The sequence below is a fragment of the Lichenostomus cassidix genome, chromosome Z (genome assembly GCF_008360975.1).
Source record: "Lichenostomus cassidix isolate B80296 chromosome Z, HeHo_3.0, whole genome shotgun sequence".
Lineage (NCBI taxonomy): Eukaryota > Metazoa > Chordata > Aves > Passeriformes > Meliphagidae > Lichenostomus > Lichenostomus cassidix.
In genome coordinates, this window is record NC_139511.1 from 43,023,123 (window position 1) to 43,044,213 (window position 21,091).

The window sequence follows — 21,091 nt, forward strand, 5'->3', positions numbered from 1 at the left end:
GTGTTTGGACAAATGTTGTTAGATATGTAAGTAGATTTATTCTTAGAGAAATAGATAAAATGGAGATGAAACAGAAATTTTAGAAAAGTGTCCTGTCCTCTCCCTCTCCTCTTTCTCTCCTTTTCACTCTAATTCTCCCTGGTTCTCTTTTTCTTCCTCCATTCCCTCTCTCCATCCTTTCCCCTTCTCTTTTTCTTTCCTTTTCTCTCTTCTTTCTGTCCCTCCCCTTCCCAACACATAAAATACCAGCAGTCATGCACTGTAGATTCATAAAAGGTGGGAATATTTCTAGCACTCTGGCAGGTAGAAGACATTGTTATGGGCTGAATACACTTATATCTGAATAAATTCCCAGGGAGGCTGAGAACCACTGACATGGTAGGTATGTAATACCATGTAACTGACATCAAGGCCTGTTGCACTTGTGTAGCCTTATTGAATCAGTGGAGCGCTCAGTCCCCAGTGAGGCAGATGTCACCAGCATCTGCATTCCTGACAAGCAGCTACACCTGAGGTTCAAGGGACACTTACGTACTTATGCTGAGCTGTGCGTCACCAAGGCTTCATCACCAGCTTTGAAAAGTATATTTTGAAAACTAAGACAACAGCTTTTATATGTTGATTGGGTGTAGTGGAAGGAGTCATTACTGTGTGAGTTCTGTGGTGTCTGTTCAAGTGTTGTGAGTTCTGTGCTCATAGTCCAAATGAAACTGGTTCTTCTTGTGATAATACCATACTGACACTAATTAATTTTAAAATACATTACCTCAATCGTGACTCTTGTATTTTAAGTTTATCTTAAACATGGCGTAATATCTCATCCCCCCTTCCCTCTTCCTTCTTTTGACAATTATTTCTGTCTTGTTTCAAAGCCCTGCATGGCACAGGACAGGAGAAGGACTTTTTTTTTTTTTACTCCACTTCAAGTATAATAGCAGTCAAATTACAAGACTAAATGCAAACCAGATAAATTAAATTATGGAAGAGAACTGTGAGAAGCCACTCCATACTCCACAAACAAACACCAAAACATCCAGATATAATAAATTCCCAGAAAAAATTACAATCCTTTCAGGGAAATCTGCCTCACATTATTTGACTAGAGAACTTTTACCTGGGCAGTAAAGAAGATGTGATGATCCAAAAATTTTAAATAGGTAGTGTTCTCTAGAAAATGTAGGCAAAATGCATGAAATGTGCGTACATGCATATATGTGTACAATTATTTTAAAGCTAGACACTGTTGTCTGAGTTTAATGCTCTTCAATTCTGTGGCTGACATAACACTATGCCTTGCAGTACATGCCTGTATTCCTGAAGTCCTGGCTAATACGTGGGTTTCTTGTGGTGAGTCTGAAATTCCACTGCAGCATTTTGAGTGGAGAAACTCTTGTGGTTTATGGCATCATCAGAATCTTGATATGGAATTGAGGCTCTATGGAAATCAATCTTCCTTAAAGGGCTCTGTACAATACAAAGTGCTTAAAAAATACTGAGAGAGTGCTGCTTTTACTGTTCTGGCATCAGCCCAATCTGGTTCACTTATGGATGGTTATACTATAGGTGGGTGTTCTTCAGCCACAGCTCTTGCTGCTCTGGCTGAAAAATAGGAAAAAGAGGTGCATAACTGATTGCAGAGGGAGTTTGCTATTGCTTTATCCTCTCTCCAGATTGTCACATACAGCTTTTTACTGCTTCTTTCCAAACCCCACCTGTCCCATTGCTGTGAAAACAGCGCTTAATGTGTCTGCGCATGTCTGCCTATGTTATTTTCTAATAATTTTCTAACTTAAGGAATTAGTTTATTTCCTAACTTAAGGAAAAACAAAGCCTGACTTTAACTTGGATTGACTATATCTTGTGTTAAAGGTTTTTCATAAGTTCTGCACTACGTAAGTTCTGTTTACACTTCTTTGTGTGAGTGTAAATTCAATGCTTTTCACTTCCTCAGATCAGTGAAAGGACAAGTGTAAGCCACTGCATTTCTGCATGTTCTGGCTTACTGCTGCTGCTGTTTGCTGTGTCCTTGCTGCTATGAGTGTACCACTATGTAATTGTCTAAACAGCCTCACACTGCTGTGATGTGCCTATGGTGAATCCTGCACAGTAATTTGATTTGATTAATGGATTTTTGAAGGTGTAGTCCCCTTCTTCAAACTCATGTGGTTTGAGACAACCATGTTATAGGTAACCTTGCTTGTTTAGCTTCACCAAATTGAATTAATTACTCTGTAGTTCACCTAAGAAAAAAATTGAGAAAACAATTCCAGGAGCTGATCATCTAACAATACTATGTTGCATTTCTAATGACTTGGCAGGGATCGTTTCTTGCTAAGATGAGTGCATTTAAAGCAGGTATGCTTTAAAATGGTTATGAATTATAACTGTTTACTGTGAGTTTTACAAATCCCTCTAGACAAATCCCTTATTGTCTTGTGTGGGCAAAATTGACATTGGCTTGTAGTCTTCACTTTCCATTTGCCTTTCTAAAAGATTGCAGGAATATGGCCTGAATAGACAAGGTTTTCTGTGTTATGATCATGCTTGAGACAAGCTCAGTTGGTCTGCCTGTGAACAATGAACTAGAGAGTCTTATATCCTTCACAAAACTGTTTAAACTATTTCATTTCAAATGTTGTCATCACTGAGGAACAGCTGAGGGAGTCTGTGATTGCTGAGAGATTTGCTTGGTTCTTTTGTACACCATGATACTTTATCTTCACTCTGTAGTGTAATTTACAATGAATTTAGCTCCATATGAGTGTTACAGTTGTTTGCATGTTGCTAAATAGAGTACTCCTTTTTTTATTTTAAAATGTACATTTCAGATCTGAAGTAGAATCTGTTAATTTTTTTAATTTCAGACTGCATATCCAGGATTGTGTTTGCAAATAATTGAGATATATATATTTATATATATATATATAAGAGAATCCATTTTATTTCAATAATATATTTCAGTCTTGCAGTAGAGTGCAGTAAAGAAACAGGGTATAAAATATTTGCATCATCATGGCTGTGGCCTGGATTTCATACACCACCATAACCTTGTCATCTTTTGTTTTTGATATAAAAAACCAAAACCAAGAGGTTGTAATCCTCCATATATTGATTTTTTATTATTAAAAAGTGAGAGTTGAAAGGCAACTCTAAGCCTGCTTTATCAGCCACACTTGGACCAACTTTGGATGCCGTTTCTAAGAGCTGGAGATGTGCCAAAGACATTAAAAGTAACTTTTTGCTCGCATTTTGCCAAGCTATTCTTACTGCTCTCTTTTTATGAAAATAATTCTTTTTATTTGCTTTGCAACAAATATTTGTGTTCAGGGGAGTCTCATCTGTGTTAGACAGAGTCTGTCCCCTTGGGTAAGAGGGCAGCTTTAAAAGTTATCAAAAGAAACTTGTAAGTATGAGCACTGTTATTTCCTTCAGAATTTGCTGCGCTAGAAGTAATCTAATGACAGTTCATTGGTGTCCATTTGGGGAAGAGGGATTGGTATTTTTATTTGAGAATTATTTCACTTGGGAAGCTCTGAACATAATAAGCATGAATAAAACAATCACAGTGTAGTGTAATAAAGGTCGTTCTCTGAGAAGGTGAACTAGAAAAGGTGTTCATTGACTGGTGGTAGCTAACATGTCCCACAGTCATAGAAGTGAATCCTTCCAGCCTTGTTCCAGTGTCCTCCACTGAAAAAAAGGAGTGTGAATGTTACTGAAATTCTCTAGATAGGCACTTTTGAAATCTGTCTTTTCAATTCTTCTGTAGCTCAGTTCACTTAAAACCTTTCTGTAGGGCAAAGTTGTTTGAATATTCATAAAGGCAGGTCACTGTTTATCTGAGGTTACCTTGAACCATAGAATCACAGAATCAATTAGGTTGGAAAAGACCTCTGAGATCATGAAGTCCATCCTTTGACTCATCACCACCCCCTTGTTAACCCCCTTGTTAACCATGACACCAACTGCCAGATCCAGTTATATCTTGAACACTGCCAGGGATGGTGACTCTTCCTCCTTCCTGACCATTCCAATGCCTGACACCTCTTTCAGTGAAGAAATATCTCATGTTGTCCACCTGAACCTTTCCTAGTGCAGCTTGAGTCTATGACCTCTTGTCCTGTCACTAGCTGGCTGGGAGAAGAGATGGAGCCCAAGTTGCCTACAACCAGTTATGGAGAGTGATGAGGTCTTCCCTGAGCCTCCTCTTCTCCAGGCTAAACAACCCAAGCTCCCTCAGACATGTCTCAGAGCAGGGGATCCCAGACTCTTCACCAACTCTGTTGCTCTTCTTCTCTGGACATTCTCCAGCACCTCAATGTCTTTCCCGTCGTGAGGGCCCCAAAACTGAACACAGGATTGGAGATGTGGCCTCCCCAGTGTCAAGGACAGGGGGACAATCCCTTTCCTAGTCCAGCTGACCATATTATTGCTGATACAGGCCAGGATGCCACTGGCCTTCTTGGCCATCTGGGCACACCCTGGCTCATTTTCAGCTGCTGTCACCAGCACCCCCAGGTCATTTTCTGCCAGGCCACTGTCCAGCCACTCTGCCCCAGCCTGTAGCACTGCAGGGGATTGTTGTGCCCAAAGTGTAGGACTCAGTATTTGGCCTTGTTGAACATCCTGTTTTTGGTCTCAGTCCATCAATCCAGCCTGTCCAGATCCCTCTGCAGGGCTCTCCTACCCTCCAGCGGATCAACACTTGCACCCAGCTTGGTGGCATCTGCAAATTTGCTAATGGTAGCATCAATCCCATCATCCAGATCATCAGTAAAGACTTTAAACAGGACTGGCCCCAGCACTGATCCCTGTGGGGCACCACTAGGGACTGGCCACCAGCTGGATGAGTACCATTCACCACCACTCTCTGGGCCTGGCCATGCAGACAGTTGTTAACCCAGAGAAAGGTGCACCTGTCCAAGCTGTGGGCTGCCAGCTCCTCCAGGAGAGTGCTGTGGGACACAGTATCAAAGGCTTTGCTGAAGTCCAGGCAGACAACATCCACAACCTTCCCCTCATGCACCAGGCAGGTCAGCTGGTCATAAGAGGAGATCAGGATGGTCAGAAAGGATGGAATTCTGTATTATATATAGAGTCATAGAGTAGCGCTCCCTGGACTTCAGCCTTTCAAAGTCTGTGGCATGTTTCACGTTACTATTACAAAGTAAGGGAAAATGTTGTCTATTTCCATTTTAAAAACAAGGATCTCAGATATGGATCTGGAAAGACCATGATTTGTCCAGAATACACAAGATGTAGCTGATGAGTCTAGGATTAAAGCATCAGTATCCTTGAGGATATCCACCTCCACTCTTTCTCTGAGATTATCTACAACAAGGCGCTAAAAATGTAAAAATATTGGGGGTTTTTTCAGGTGAAAAAGGTTTGTAGTTTATGATATCGCTGTTTGATATTTTAGATCCTTCTTAAACACTAAGTATAGGTATGGTTCAATTGCTCAGTTTGATTTTCCAGCCATTTAGGTTATTTGCACCTGTAGTTCAAATAGCAAATCTGGAACTGCAAATTCACTTAAAATAATAAAAAAAAAATTTTGCAGAAGAACCAAGGTTACTTCTGTGCTTGTGTCCGTTGTATGCTACCTGGCCCTTTGAATGGAAGGATGAGAAGGGTGGCACAGGCCTCAGCATGGCTCAAGTCGGAAGACTTTACTCAATCAGAATTTCCATTAGGTTTTGAAAAAAAGAAGTTTTACATGGGTAAAGGGTTAGGCCAGCGAATGCCACTTGTTAATCTCCAACATTTAGCATTCTCTTGCTTATTCTTCTGTTCAATCCATACTGTCTATATGTATAATTAATTTCATTTTATGACAAGGTAAGCCATGTAGTTGATCAAAAGAAGCCAACTGATGTAATCTTTTTGAATTGCAGTAATGTTTTTGACAATTTCTCTGCTATTAGCAAAGGTCAGAGGTCAAAGAGGCTTAAAATTCAAAGAGAAATATTAATAATTTTGAAATGTTTTTTCCAAATAATATTGTACATGAAAATAACAGCATTCAGTGTCCTTAAACTTTTTGAACCATCTGTTGCACTTTACCATCTACGACATTATTGGTTTCTTTTTCCTGCAGCATAGAGAGAAAATAATATACTTAAGAGAGAGGGTGGAGGGTTACTGCGGCACTTCCATTTATTTCTGCAGTGGATACCCTGCTGAAAGTTGCATTGACTGAGCACAGGACAGACACAAAGATCAATCCTAGTGGGACCAAAACCCTTGAGGTAGTGCTTACTCAAAATCGATCAGTCTTTTCAGTTATCCCTGGCAGTGATGGCTGTTACATTTTCTTACCATTTCACTACAGCTTTTTCTTCCAAGTTATACTGAGAGCATGGTCAGAGGTGCTGCCCTCATCTATGTTCCATTCAAACCACTGTTATTTTCAGTAATATCAGTAATTTTGCTACATTTCAGTCTGTCCATTCTTTCTAGATGTGACACTATCATAACCCAACAAAAGAAATTTATACTTTACATTGATAAAAATGCTCTTAGTATTGTTCTAACCTCCTGAATTGCCATAAATAATCACCGTATTTTAGAGAGTTCTGACATTTCCTTTTTCTTGTACAGCAGTTTAAACTGTCTTATATTGCTACCGTTCAGGAATCATAATTCTGCTCCAATTTGCATGTTGTCTTCCTTACTTGAGATTTTTTTTTACCACATCAGTCAGCAGCTGGTGCTGAACATATTTTTAGTACATGTATAGAAAGAGAAGGTTTACTAAATGAGGTGATGTACAAAATATAGGAGGAAATCATATAAATTTTAAATATGTAACTATGTAGCATTATGATATCAATGTATATATCACCTATTGTATTTCAGATTTGCATAAAGTATATACTCAAATATTATTAAATTTATTACTGTGTAACCTCATTACTAACACTGGGCAATTACCTTGTTTGCCAGCAATACAAAACCAGTACTAAAAGGCTTTCTCTCACTCAAGAAGGGACCATCCCAAGACACACTGGAAATGCACTGTTTTTGTTGTATTGTTTACAAAGGACTGTGGCTCCTAGCACTATGGATTGGTTACCTCCCCAAGACCAGTATAGGAAGAAGTATTATTTTTAAAAGCAGCTGTTGTTTTAATGTTCTTTACCATAGGCTAATTTTGTCTCTGAGCACTGGCTCAGAAATTTTGGTTGAAGACATTGAGGTATCTTGGTGAAAGAAGGAATCCAGGACATAACAAGTCAATATTCTTTCTCAAAGCAAAACATATCTGTCACAGTGATATCCTACCAAAAGGGTACTCTTAAATGTGAAATAGTTGCCTCAGAAAACTGAATATACCAGGGAGCTGGTTTTGCGAATTCTCCGTTCCTCTCCTCATCCAGGTATTGTTCTGAAGTGCATGTGTTAAATTAGCATTGCTCGTGGTTTTATGAATGCTACTTCTCTTCCAAATTTGTTTGAATTTTTCAGCTAAAAAAATATCCTGTTTGGCTGTGGTCAGAAACAATAGAAATAGAAATTGTGGAATTTGGCATAGCCCTGAATTCGAGATTGTTTGGAAAATATCATTGGCTCATCTATCAACTGTTAAATTAACAGAAGAGTTCTCAGGAGGTAATAATTGAATTACTACTAGACTTACCACTTCAGAACCTTCTTCCACCACAATGTCCCATCCACGTCTAAATATATCTCCCAAAACATTCAATATGTGTTTACTAATTGTGATCAGGGTAAAACTCAAGTGCTGTGCTTGTGGGACATTTTTTTTATCAGAAGCTGTATTTAAGTGATGATACACAGTAATTTGTTCATTCTTCTGTCAGTGTAATTTACAAGGCAACGACAGATAAACATAGCTATACAAGATTCATTTACAGTGACACAATGGCAGATACACAGAGCAGAACCCTGCCTATGAGATAAAGTGGACTGAGTGACTTATGCAGTAATTAGGGGATAATTGTCATTAACCTCGCAAACAGTAGTTTACCCATATTGTTTAAAAGGCTCCAGGATGCATAATGACAAGGTAATCTGTCAAAGCGCTAGGGGGAAATATTAATAAGATTTGTGCAAGCCTGGATAGAAAATATGCAGAAAGCAGCCACATTAAGCTAATTGGTGGATGAATATACACTTGTAAAAGTGCTTCTAATGGCACGTTTGCTGCTCTCCAAATGACTACTGTTAATGTGGAGAAGTGGGCTGCCTAGAAAGTCAGGACTGCTGGGACAAGAGGGTATTAAGACATGAAGGCACAGTTATTATTACTTTGTACACTGTAATATAATTCCCCACTTTCTCTTGCATTTCAGTGCCTCTAATAGGTTCAAACTGATAGCTCTCTTCATGCCCTTTTATATTCCAATGACCTTTGCCTTTTTGGTGTCACTTCTGCACCCTACTGTCTCCCTTTTTCATCATACTGCTACCTGTGACAGACCTGTGTTTTATTGGTGTAAATTTTTTCAGTAAGCAATAAAAGAAAAAAAGCCTCATTAAGATCTTGGAGTATATATTGCAAGTAATAATGTATAGTCCCCTAATGAATAGTAAAGATGGAAATCAATCTCCTGATTCTGCTGCCATTCATATATCCTGCATATAGTACAGCTGAATCCCCTTATTGAGACACAATTTGGGTTCAATCAGAAAACCAAGTATGTAATGAAATCCAGCTTATGAGTGTAACTCATTGGCACTTTCATTCCAGTATTTATGTCCTTGGGCAACTTCTCAATTCCTTACAATGCCCCCAGTTAGACAAATTCCTTACTAATTTAGTTGGAAGTTTTACTTACAAGCCCAGAAAGACTCAGCTTTTGTTGGTTACATTTTCCAGTTAGGGTTAGGGCTTTAGTCAGTTTAAATTTAAAGTGAGGAAAGGACCATTTGACTTGACTGTTAGATGTCTTGCCCTGTGTTTGGTGCAGTCCATGTTAGTAGAGCAGGGATATCAGACATGATTTGTTTATATTATCATACAGTGCATTGGGAAAGATCTTGGCTGAAGAGTCTGGGTGTCTCTTGTGGCTGTGTGTATTGCAAATACAATACCTCATCAGTGCTCTTTGTGAATATTTCCTGTTTCTCATAAAAATTATGTGTCAGTTTTTCAGTGTTGGTGAAACTGAGGCTCAGAAAGAGCTTACTACACTTACTGAAAGACTGCCAGAACATGGGAAACCAGAAACATAACTTTACTTCTCAGTGAGTTTTGCAACACTAACAGCAAAAAGTAAAAACATAAGTGATTTTTGGTCACTGATAGTATCAAGGCAAATTTTTTTACATACTATTGATGCCTTAATAATTTCTAGTTTTTTACTCTTCATGTATCTGTAACTTGGTGTAATTCTGTGCTTCCTATAAAGCACTAAAAACGTCTATTCCCAGCACCTTTAGCCAAAACAATCCCTCTGAATAGAAAATCTGAGGACACATTCATTGGCCTAGAGCCCAAAAATATGTAAACAGTGAAATGGGGTGAGTGGGCCTGGGGTGGTTAACACCATCGCCTAAGGGTGTGATTGGAGAATTAGGGGCCAATATATTAATAGGACAGAACTTATTGAAGATGAAAGGCTCATGTGTCCATTTTGGGTGTAGTCCCTTGAGGGGGCCTTCACTTACCTGAATGTACCTTGAAGGCCTTGATAAATTCGTCCACTTTTTATACTCCTAATTTTGTCTTGGCTTCTGCTTCAGGTACCCTGTTTTAAGGCATCACTATACCAAAATGGGCCAATATTTATGCAAAAATTGGTGAAAATGAGAATGAAAATCAGTCATTGCTATTGTTATGCATGATGTGTATTTCCAACCCACTTACATGCAAAACTGTGTTTTAAAGTAATTTTATAGCTAAAATTATTTCAGTGGCTTATTATGTTCATGTCTCTGTTTACACACTATCTTAACAGCGCCTGTGGCACCTCATGCACTTTAAATTTTACACTCATACACCATGTGCTTGGTGATTTGATTGCGTCTAGTAGCCATGTTGGCCTAAGGACAAACATGCTGTTACTTGCCACAAATTAGTGGCAAAGCTTCTTTTAATTACTTCAATGAATTTTCCACTTTCCAGGCTGTAGAGAAGGAAAGGTGTCAAAATATTCCTCTCTTCTTGGGGTCCAAGGGTGGATTTCAAAGCTGTTTAAGAAATTTGAATAAACAATTTCAATAAAGTTTTGATAGTCTACCATTTCAGGAATGTTGAGAACAAATGCCTTCCCTTTAGTGTGCATTAAAAATATTTTTGTCAGCAGATACCAAAAAGAATATGTTCACCTCACGTTAACTCCTCATTTCAAAAATTCCTTTGGATGTCTCAACCAGAATGAATGGTAAAGGGAATAAATGTTTACATTTGAAAATTTGTTCAGTTCTTGGGGTGAGAAGGGCAAAACACTTGGGAACTAAAGTAAGTAAATACTTGGCACTAGTATTTCAAAATAAACAAGATAAGGAGAACTGCTAAAAAATTACTTTGGATCTCAAAGCTTAAAGAGTCAATTTGTATCCATGCTATCAGGATTTCTGCTGTCATCAATTAGTGGTATATTTTGCCTAATAGTTGTCACCCACATAACAGTTGTAAATCAGAGCAAGTTCCATTGGACATCATAGTACTTTGTGCTGGCTTTGGCTGGCATAGACTTAATGGTCTTCTTTAGTAGCAGGTGCAGTGCTGTGTTTTGGATTTAGCATGAGAATCCTGGCAATAATACACTGATTTCTAGTTGTTGCTAAGTAGTGCTTACCCTAAACCTAGGACTTTCTCAGTGTCTCATGTACTGCCAGCAACCAGGGGCACAAGAAACTGTGAGGGAGCACGGCAGAACAGGTGGACTGAGCTGCCCACAGGTATACTCCATACCCTAGAACATCATGCCCAGTATATAAACTGGGGCGAGTTGGCTAGAAGAGGTCAAACAGGGCTGGGGGACAGTCTGGGTATTAGTCAGCAGGTGGTGAAAAGTTGTATTGTGCATCACTCTTTCTCGTGGGTTTTATTCCTCTCTCCTTTTCATTACCCATCATAGTAGTATATTTGATTTTGTTTCAATTATGAAACTCGTCTTGTCTCAGCCCAGGAGGTTTACCTTTTCTCTCCAATTTTCCTCCCCACTGGGGACAGAGGGTGAAGTGATGAGCAGCTCTGTGGTGCTGTTGCCAGCTGGGGTTAAACCATAGCAGTTATACCACTGTGAAAACTAGTAAATGCAAGAAGAGTATCAGACTCTGGTTGTACTTAGATTCTTTTCCTCTAAGTATGGACAGATATCTGCTGTGAAAAAAACTTGTCTGGCACCCAAATATAAAAAACTTGATGTAGTTGCTATGATTAAAAAACTCAAGCTGTTGTGATTAAATACATTGTAACCCCACAGTGATCTATTATAATTTTAAAAATAAAAATACTGTATGAAGTGTTAGTCAGGAAAAAAAAGTCACTGTCTTGTGAATTATACATTCTTATCTGGTCCATAATCAAGAGCATTCCATAACAAAGTGAATATTTTATCAAAAGTCAAACAATATGTTAAAAAAATCAGACAAAGCATTTAAAACTAGTGCCCTTGCATCCTAATAGTTTCACTGGAGTTGCAGAGGTGAATACACATTCATGAAGAGGGGAAAGAGACAATTTACTGTTTCTTTTCTGAAATCAGTATGAGACATTAGCTCAAATCCACATGGATGCTTTATAGCTGGCATATGACAGACTGTCATCATTTTTCAGGGCAATGCTTTCAAGTGCATTTTAAGGTTGATGACCCTGAAAAATGAAAAGGCATGCTGCAGTTGGGACACACTATGAGGAAGTTCAGTCCCCAAAAAACATTATGCGCTCAGGATCCATTATTTTCATACCACATCATGCAGCTTAGTCCAGAACAAGCACCCCAGCAGGTTGCTTATGCAGGGAGGGGTCTGTGATCCTGGCATACATCTTTGGGATAAGATGTGAAACAGAAGACCTGCATACTTTTGGTCAATAAAGACCCTGAAGGCCATTAAGTGAGAGTGTGGGTGGTTAACGGCGGTGTCCTGGCCAGGTTTCCGCTGTGGTTATTGCATTCCACTGCCGTATGTTTCATCTGCAGTTTCAGCAGGACATGGTGTTCCTCACTTTCACTCCAAAACCGTTGAGGCAGTGCTCCTGTGTGTTGTTACACAGCTGCTGTGCTCCACCATGGTGGTACGCCCCCACTATATATTCACACAGACTTGGCTCCACATCATGTTTCAGGGCTAAGTTAGGTCAAAATTACTTTCCAGCATGGTCTGTGGAATTACTCCAGGTTTATGGTGCAATTATTAGTGATCTAAAGGGCAGCCAGATTTGCCCCAGTGTCTACCATATCAGTCTGTAAAGTTTGCAAAGGTCTTTGGGGGTCCTTTTTGGTCAAAACACAAAACTTTTTGCTGCTGAATGCATAAGGAGATGTGGCGTCTAAAGAGCAGCCAGAACATCTACTGTTACAAACCTGGCAGCGAAGTAAAAAATATGTAAGTAAATGTATATATGTATGTAAATAAATAAAATCTCCTTCATGAATACACACTGCCAATATCAGTCTCAGTGATAATTTGGGGAGAGACAGCCACCTTCTCTTCTCATGTAGCATGCAGGTATCCTCATGCATACCCTGTGTCTTTGGGGCAAAGAAAACAAGTCCAGCTTGTAAGAGAAAGGGGGTGCCAGAAGGGAAGAGTATCTATCAGTTCTAGCAGAATGGAAGCTGCACTGAAGTCAAAAGATAAAGATTTCCATTATTGACTGAGAGCTCAGTAGTGCTGCACGGTTTGCTCCTGCTGCAGCAGTATAACTCAAGGAAAGGACTGCTGACACTTAAACATGCATTTTTTCATATGGTTTCCGTTGGTGAAGGGAGGCTGGTGGGAGGTGGATGAGAAGTGACAGCTGAGGGGAAAAAATTTCAACCATACCTCTTTGCAGACTGAGTGTGTTAAATCTCATATTAGTTGCACATGTAAAATTACAGTGAGCAAGTATGCACACATTTTCTTTATGCTTACAGGACCAAAGGTGAGTGAGGTTCAGCACAGTAAAAACTCCTATCAGGAAAATGAGCATCTGATTGCATGTGTGAGTGTATATTTCTGTGGAAAACTAGACAGAGGGCTTACTTTGGTCCTACTGAGATCAGAGGGAGTTAGCCAAAATGAGTTAGAGATGTTGCACATTGTCCCATCTCTACTAATGTGAGTTGGTGTGCTGCTGCACACTTTTAGTAACTTTTACCCCAGGAGTAGTAGGACTACTCATAGTGTAACAGCTTGAAATCTAATTGCAAAGCAAAGAGATGCTTCTGGGAAATTTGGCCAAACAAAAACAACAAATCCTAAATCATGGAAATTATGAAGGCTTTTCTTTATTAGAAACAAATGTTGATTTTTTCCTGTCTACACCCTAATTAAAACCATCCTGTGCAATTATAGTATGACCAAATTAATATATTTCAGTCTGCTTTTCAACTGTTACAGCTGCATTCAAAATGTTTCCTTGAGATCAGCTACAAAATACATAGCTCTTTAAGAAGGGCTTATAGAAGAAAGATTCATTATAAACTCTGGGCTTGCCTAATTATTTAATCAAACATGTATCTATGCAATATTTTGTAACATGGAAACTTCACTGATGTGCATTAAAAGCCACAGTTTAGGGTGTGTATGCAAACTTACTAAAATGTAGGCAATGATTTTGTTTCTGAAATGAAAATGAAGCCTGGCAATGATTTTTCTGTATAACTTTGAGTTGCTCTCAGAGCTTGTCACAGAAGTGCCTGAAAATAATCCTTAAGTGCTTCCCAGAACATAATGCTAGTTTTAGAAGCAATCTAAATATTTTTTAACCTATTAATCTCAGCCTTGTATAGTCATCTCTCACTGTGTATCCAGACAGGTGTATATATACTTTTTTCCTATTCCACGAAGCAAATCAGTAAGAGAATAGAACTCCAAGAAGTCTGTGTTGTGTATGTACAAAAATGTGTCTTTATGTGTGTAGACATATAAAATTATCTGCATGTCACAGGAGTCAAAGGAGCTTCTCACACAAAATGAGAGTTTAAAACAACATAACAGTTGATAACAAAAGTTCAAGGTTTACAGTGCATGTTTATAGTGTATGCTTGTGTATACTGCCCTTATTTTCTTATTTTTAAATTGGAAGGTTTTAAAGCTGAATTGAAAGCTTTAAAGGCTAAAGGCCTTCAGGAAATGAAAACACCTTCGCAATCCTCCCTAGTTAAGGTTCTAAAAATTAGAGTGATCTTTGTGCCCATCTTCTGTTGTAGACTGTTGGTGTCATCCAGGATAATTGTCTTGATACCACCACATGTTCTTCTTGACCCAGAAGTTTAAGACAAGATGTACCCTAATATATCCTGGCACACCTCTCTTCCTAACTTACGGTCAGCAAAAATCAGGAGGCAGGTTCAGGGTGATTAACCATGACGACATTACTTCACAGATCTAATGTAGTATGTGTGTATGTGGGTCTGTATCTATTCAAATAATAGACTTGAGTGTGTGCTTAGAGTTAGAAAAAGGTTCAGGCTTATATCTTGTATCCTTGGAGGTCAATTTAATATAGTTTAAAGACTAAAATATTTTCTCCATCTGAAATTGTGTGTGAGAGAGAGAGATCCACACAGTAAAATAAAACTTAATAAACAAAACAAAACAAAATAAATTAAATTAAAAATAAAAGTGTGGCCATATGGACAAACAAAAAAGAGCATCAGTGTTTGCTGTACAGATTTGGCATACTTGTCTACTGCCTGGCTTAGAGCTGTATGCATGCAATGGTATCTCTGTACTCACTGACTTCCTTGTACACATTGTCACAGGAGGCTTGGCTTAATCAGTTGTGAGCAGAAAAAAGTAATATAAATTGGAACCTTTTGTCATGAAGTATTTAAATGTTGATATGCTTTAATGGCTTTGGGGAGAAAATTTAGCATGAGAGATTGTAAGAAACAAGAAATCGATTACACATAAGAAAGGACTTGAACCTTTAATCAAGTATTACCATATACAGAAAGATCCCTAGCTAGTTATAGCTAAATTCAAATGGGATAATGGTTTGATTTTTTGTTAATTTTAAGTTTTATCAAAAAATGACATTCCTATTCTCTCTTTATCTACTTTTGCATAATACATACTTACAATGATTTATGGAAAGCTTTCACTGTGTAAATATTGAAGCATATGCTAGACAGTATCCATAAGCAGTGAGGGTTTTATGGAATATAGGCATCTGTGCAATTTCTCTTTACTTTTGCTGGGTGAAAAGAGACAAACAACTTCTTGCTGAAAATTAACAAGATAAAACTAGTAGGAGTAGACAAGGATTATTTAAGAGCAACTGTCTGATTCCCTGTTTTCAGTGACAGTGGGGGTAATCCCATGACTGTCACACCCTTGACTACCAGTTTCTCTGATCAGTGGGACTTAGCAGCTGCTGAAGATCTGGTGCTCCTCATTGTAAATTCTTAAATTAAATGAAACAAAGGGTGGTGGTGTTTCATCAAGAGGAAGCTCATGTAGCTAAGTGCCAGCTTCGTTCAGTTAAGATGTGGAAAAATTCCCTTGAAGCACACAGGGAACCCCTGCATTTAGACGCTTGCCTGCCTGTTCTGTGCATGCAGAGAACTGGCTGTGCTGCCATCAGGTGAGGGACTATGTGACACTGCCTTCTCCTTACATATGGGAGTCTGTTACAGGATCTGTGCCTACTATTCTCATGAATAACTCTCATGAGTTATTGTTATGCTAGTTGCGATTATTTACTCACATATCCATTTTTGTAAAGCATCCGTTACATAAGCCTGTGAGTGATTTACAAATTAAAACAAAAATAAAATAAAATGTAGCAGTAGTACATTACAAAGCAGCCTGCAGCTGGCTGCAGACAGGAATCCTAATTCAATACATGTAAGCAGTGTAAATTAGACAATATTATTTCCATCTTTAAACCATGGGAGTTACATATAGAAGGAATTAATATTTGTGATTTGGGATGGGAAATGTGTGCATACAGATCAGGTCAGATGTAACAGCAAAGGCCTGGAGATCAAAATCTGAATCAAGCCTGTTTTTGCAGCTCCATGTAGGATTTACTCATATGCAGAACTCCTGTGGTTGGCTTGGAAGTTGTTGAAGTAGATATCAGAAACTTTAGATCTTACACAAGGAGAGAGTAGCTAAAGTTAGTTGGATGGAAAAACCAAATATAATCCAAGAGCTTTAAAAGATGAACCTGCCCTTTAATTTCTTTTTATGGCATTGGTGGTTTTTTTCCTCCCACTCTTCATCCCATTTAGGTTTTGTTTTATTTCACTTATTTTTCTTGTTGGGAGGGAATTTTGATGTTCCGGATGATTTCTGTTAGATAGTACTGACTGCCTGTAAAATACTGCCCCATCAAGAACTGTAAGGACATAGAAATCAGAGATGTCCACAGTGCTTATGGGTGTTCAAAGGTGGGGACACTTCCTGACTAATGCTGCAAACCAAAACCAGCATCTGCATCATGATGCTTTGTTCCTCACTGTGTAAATACATACTGAACATTTTCTACACATAGATGGGTTTGAGGCTTTCAATCTGGGTCAGCTGGGTAAGATTTTCCAAGTTAATTGCTGTTTAGGATTTCTGTCTTTCAGGGTTTGATTGTAAATGTTCATGTGTGGAGCATTTCTAAAGATTTTGTAGCTATATCTAAGGTACTGAAACACACATGGCATTAACCTTCGGCATTAACTTTACACCCTGAGAGGAGAACTGAACATGTCAGAACTGAAATAATAAAACCAGCTTTAATCAATTTAATACATGCTTTAGTGTTTGGCATTGCAAAATTGTATTTTTCAGTAGTCTAGGAAATGTGAGGGAAGATAATAATCCTCTGAAGACCAAAAATAATTAATTAATATAAGAAATAGGAAAATAAATCCAGAGCATAAAGGGGCCAGAGGGGAAGAAAGGTATTTTCAGGTTTCATAATCAAACAAGAATTTGATTGACAAGGTTTTTGCAATAGTTTGTAGTCCAAAGTCTTCAGGTAAAGTTCTGAACCTGAGACTCAAGATGTAAAAATATCAGAGACAGTATGGTAGTGTACCTTGCAAGGCTTTCAAACTGTTTAATGCATGAGGAAGCACTGGAATAATTCTGGTTTGATGGCCTTCAACATTTCTGGTTGGTTATAGTTGCTGTGCTAGTGTTGTCCAGCATTTGCCCAAAAGGAAAGATGCCAATAAAATGACGTATTCATTATATAAGTATTTTAATATGTTTTTATCAATACATGCTGGAATGGATTGCCTGACATTACATGGCAGAATTTTTAAGTCCTACCTTCAGGCAAATCTCATGCTTACTAGCAAAAATGAAAGTGTGAAATGCTTTTTAATGTATATTTAACAACAGATAGTCTAGTGATTACTGATGTGTATTCTCTCTGGATTTTTCCCTTGCTATCAGAAGGCAATGTTAAGAGACAACATTTTTACACATTTATGCTATCTACATCCATCAGATCCTTACTTTTTACATATTTTTAACTGTCATTTATAACAAGGCTACGAAAAAGTAATCTCTAAAGTCTAAACCATGCCTAGATTGCAAGCTTACAATCAATTGCCAGTAATTGTCCAGGAAAAAAGGGTTTAAGATACAAGTGTTATGTGCTATTTTAAAGACATTTTGCCTTGCATCAAAGTTTCCTGTGAAATGGCCTATAAATTACTTCAGTCTTATGTCTGCTTGTATTTAAGGAGCAAATCTATCAAATGCATTTATTTAGCTCTTTCTAACAGTGTTACCATTTAATAGTGAGTAAGGTACACTTTGTTGTATTTTACAGTGGTTTGCACAGCAACAGTTCAAGTTTTACTAATGTATTCAAAACGAGAGCATTCTACATAGATCACTGTTGTTAAAATAAAAGTACTGAAAGCATTTTAGGTCACAGAGTCCTGAGGTCTACATTTTGTGTAGGCATTACTAAACTCAATGCAGTTTTCTAACTGTGACACTAGTTACAGTATTTGCATGGATGGAAATTTTGTAATTTTTGGTCAAGTTCTATTAACACCGTTTGCATCTTGTTTTTTGAGCTTAGTGTTTCATGTTCAGGCAGCAGAGCACCTTCTTCAATAATTATGCAGAATCAATAAGTTTTTTCTTTGTGTTTGTCTTTGTTGTTTCTTTGATATGGCCTCTAGGATGCTGCAGGCAAGGTGCTGGACCGCTGGGCCATCATGTCCAGGGAAGAAGAGATCATTACCCTTCAGCAGTTCCTGAGATTTGGAGAAACGAAATCTATCGTGGAGCTGATGGCAATTCAAGAAAAAGAAGGGCAGGCTGTGGCTGTGCCATCTTCAAAGACAGATTCAGATATAAGGACTTTTATTGAAAGCAATAATCGCACCAGGAGCCCAAGTCTCCTTGCTCACCTGGAGAATAGCAACCCTTCCAGCATTCATCATTTCGAAAACATCCCAAATAGCCTTGCATTCCTGCTTCCATTCCAGTATATAAATCCAGTCTCTGCTCCACTGCTGGGGCTGCCTCCAAATGGCCTCCTGCTGGAACAGCCAGCAATGAGACTCCGTGAACCAAGCCTTACAACCCAAAATGAATATAATGAGAGCAGTGAATCTGAAGTTTCCCCTACACCTTTCAAGAACGAGCAAGCATCCAGCAGGAATGCTTTGACCAGCATTACAAATGTGGAGCCCAAAACTGAGCCAGCCTGTGTCTCTCCTGTTCAAACGCCTACACCAGTCAATGATTTATCGAAAACAGAACACACAAAAAGCTCATTCCGAATTCACAGAATGAGGAGAATGGGGTCAGCCTCCAGGAAAGGCAGAGTGTTTTGCAATGCATGTGGCAAAACTTTCTATGACAAAGGTACTCTTAAAATCCACTACAATGCTGTGCACCTGAAAATCAAGCATCGATGCACTATTGAAGGCTGCAATATGGTCTTCAGCTCTCTCAGAAGCCGCAATCGCCACAGTGCTAACCCAAATCCCCGCCTCCACATGCCTATGCTAAGGAATAACCGTGACAAAGATCTAATTCGTGCTACATCAGGTGCTGCCACTCCTGTCATAGCAAGTACAAAATCCAACCTAACTTTAACAAGCCCTGGGCGTCCACCAATGGGGTTTACCACTCCCCCTCTAGACCCAGTACTACAGAACCCTCTTCCCAGTCAGCTGGTCTTCCCAGCTTTGAAGACTGTCCAACCTGTTCCTCCGTTTTACAGAAATTTACTTACTCCTGGAGAGATGGTGAGTCCTCCAACCTCACTCCCTACCAGTCCCATAATACCAGCAGTGAGTGGCTTGGAGCAGCATCCCCCTCCGCCTTCAGAGTCATCAGTACCTTCAGTGTTGATGCCCACCCCAGAGCCCAGTGCAGACCTTGCCCCCAAGAAGAAGCCAAGGAAATCCAGCATGCCAGTTAAAATTGAAAAGGAAGTTATCGACACTGCTGATGAGTTTGATGATGAAGATGAAGAGGTGAATGACAGGAGCACGATGGTGAATGACATTGGTCATGACAATCACTGCCATTCTCAGGAAGAAATGAGCCCAGGCCTGTCTGTGAAAGACTTCTCCAAAAGTGAGAGAAGCAGATGTATTTCCAGACCAGACATAAGAAGGGCAGACAGCATGACATCAGAAGACCAGGAGCATGAGAGAGACTATGAAAATGAGTCAGAGTCATCAGAGCCCAAACTGTGTGAAGAATCCTTGGAAGGCGATGATCGCCTCCATGAATCTGGTGAAAAATCTATGATGCACAGTGACAGACCAGATGAAAACCACAATGACTCTTCCAACCAGGATGTCATTAAGGTGAAGGAAGAGTACACAGACCCTACATATGATATGTTCTATATGAGCCAATATGGACTGTACAATGGAGGCAGTGCCAGTATGGCTGCTCTTCATGAAAGTTTCGCTTCTACATTCAACTACAGCAGCCCTCAGAAGTTCTCCCCAGAAGGTGAAATGTGCTCTAGCCCAGACCCCAAGATCTGCTATGTTTGCAAGAAAAGTTTCAAGAGTTCCTACAGTGTAAAGCTTCACTACCGAAATGTTCATTTAAAAGAGATGCATGTCTGCACAGTGGCTGGCTGTAATGCTGCGTTCCCATCACGGAGAAGCAGAGACAGGTCAGTAAATATTAATTGATTTTCTGCATTATTAAATGTGTTGAATTATGGAAGAATAGGCAGTTTAGGATATATGAAGAAATAGAGAGATATACAGTAATGACAAGTGACAATTGTGTTCCCATAACATTGAGAGAGATTTATCACTTTAAGATTTTCATTGTTCCTTGGCATTCAGTATTGTATATATTGTGCCCTCCTTAAGTGACTGGCTAGATAAAAAATGCCATTATATTTTCTACATGCCTGTGAACATGTGTATTGTACATCTGTTTATAAGCTACAGCCCTCATTACATTTATTTTCTTCTCCCTGTAACATTTAAAACAAGAAGACCTTCTATTAGATGAACAGTAAACTATATACAATAGAAATATCTCCATGCATGCATATCAAACCATAGAACTAGGAAGGAATAGAGAGGTGGATGGATGGTTGAATGAATGGATGGAGAGAGATAATGAAGAACTGGAATGATTTCCATCCTCATAGGGTCATACAAAAGCAAACAAGAAGCACTAGAAGGTTGTTCATTATTATCTTCAATTTTTAAAACTAGGTGCTATGTTGTAATGAGAACAAACAAATATTAAGAAAATCATTGTCTGTAGTAGAATTTACATATGTCTCTCTCCACTAAGGTCATCTAGTCTCCACTTTTTCTGCTTGTGAGCAACTCCCTTCCCCATCAATCGGAATTATGCACATTCAGAGAGGAGAGGCTTCCCTCCATATTTTTAAGATCAACCAGGGTATATTCTGCTGGCTGTTCAGATGACATCATGCCCTAGCTATGCTGCATCAACACAAAAGCAGTTGGGCTTAAACACAAGCAGCTGGTCCATAAACTCTTTG

At 38.9% G+C, this 21,091-nt stretch overlaps 1 protein-coding gene across 2 annotated transcripts in view; it reads left to right on the top strand.

Annotated features, from left to right (window-relative positions):
• The window catches only part of BNC2 (basonuclin zinc finger protein 2), a 336,793-nt gene that overhangs the window by 284,336 nt on the left and 31,366 nt on the right, over positions 1-21,091 (top strand). For both annotated transcript variants that reach the window (XM_085041803.1, XM_085041801.1), the window contains exon 5: positions 18,270-20,236. In XM_085041803.1, coding sequence (XP_084897929.1) covers positions 18,270-20,236 — 1,967 coding nt within the window. The remainder of the gene's footprint in view (positions 1-18,269; positions 20,237-21,091) is intronic.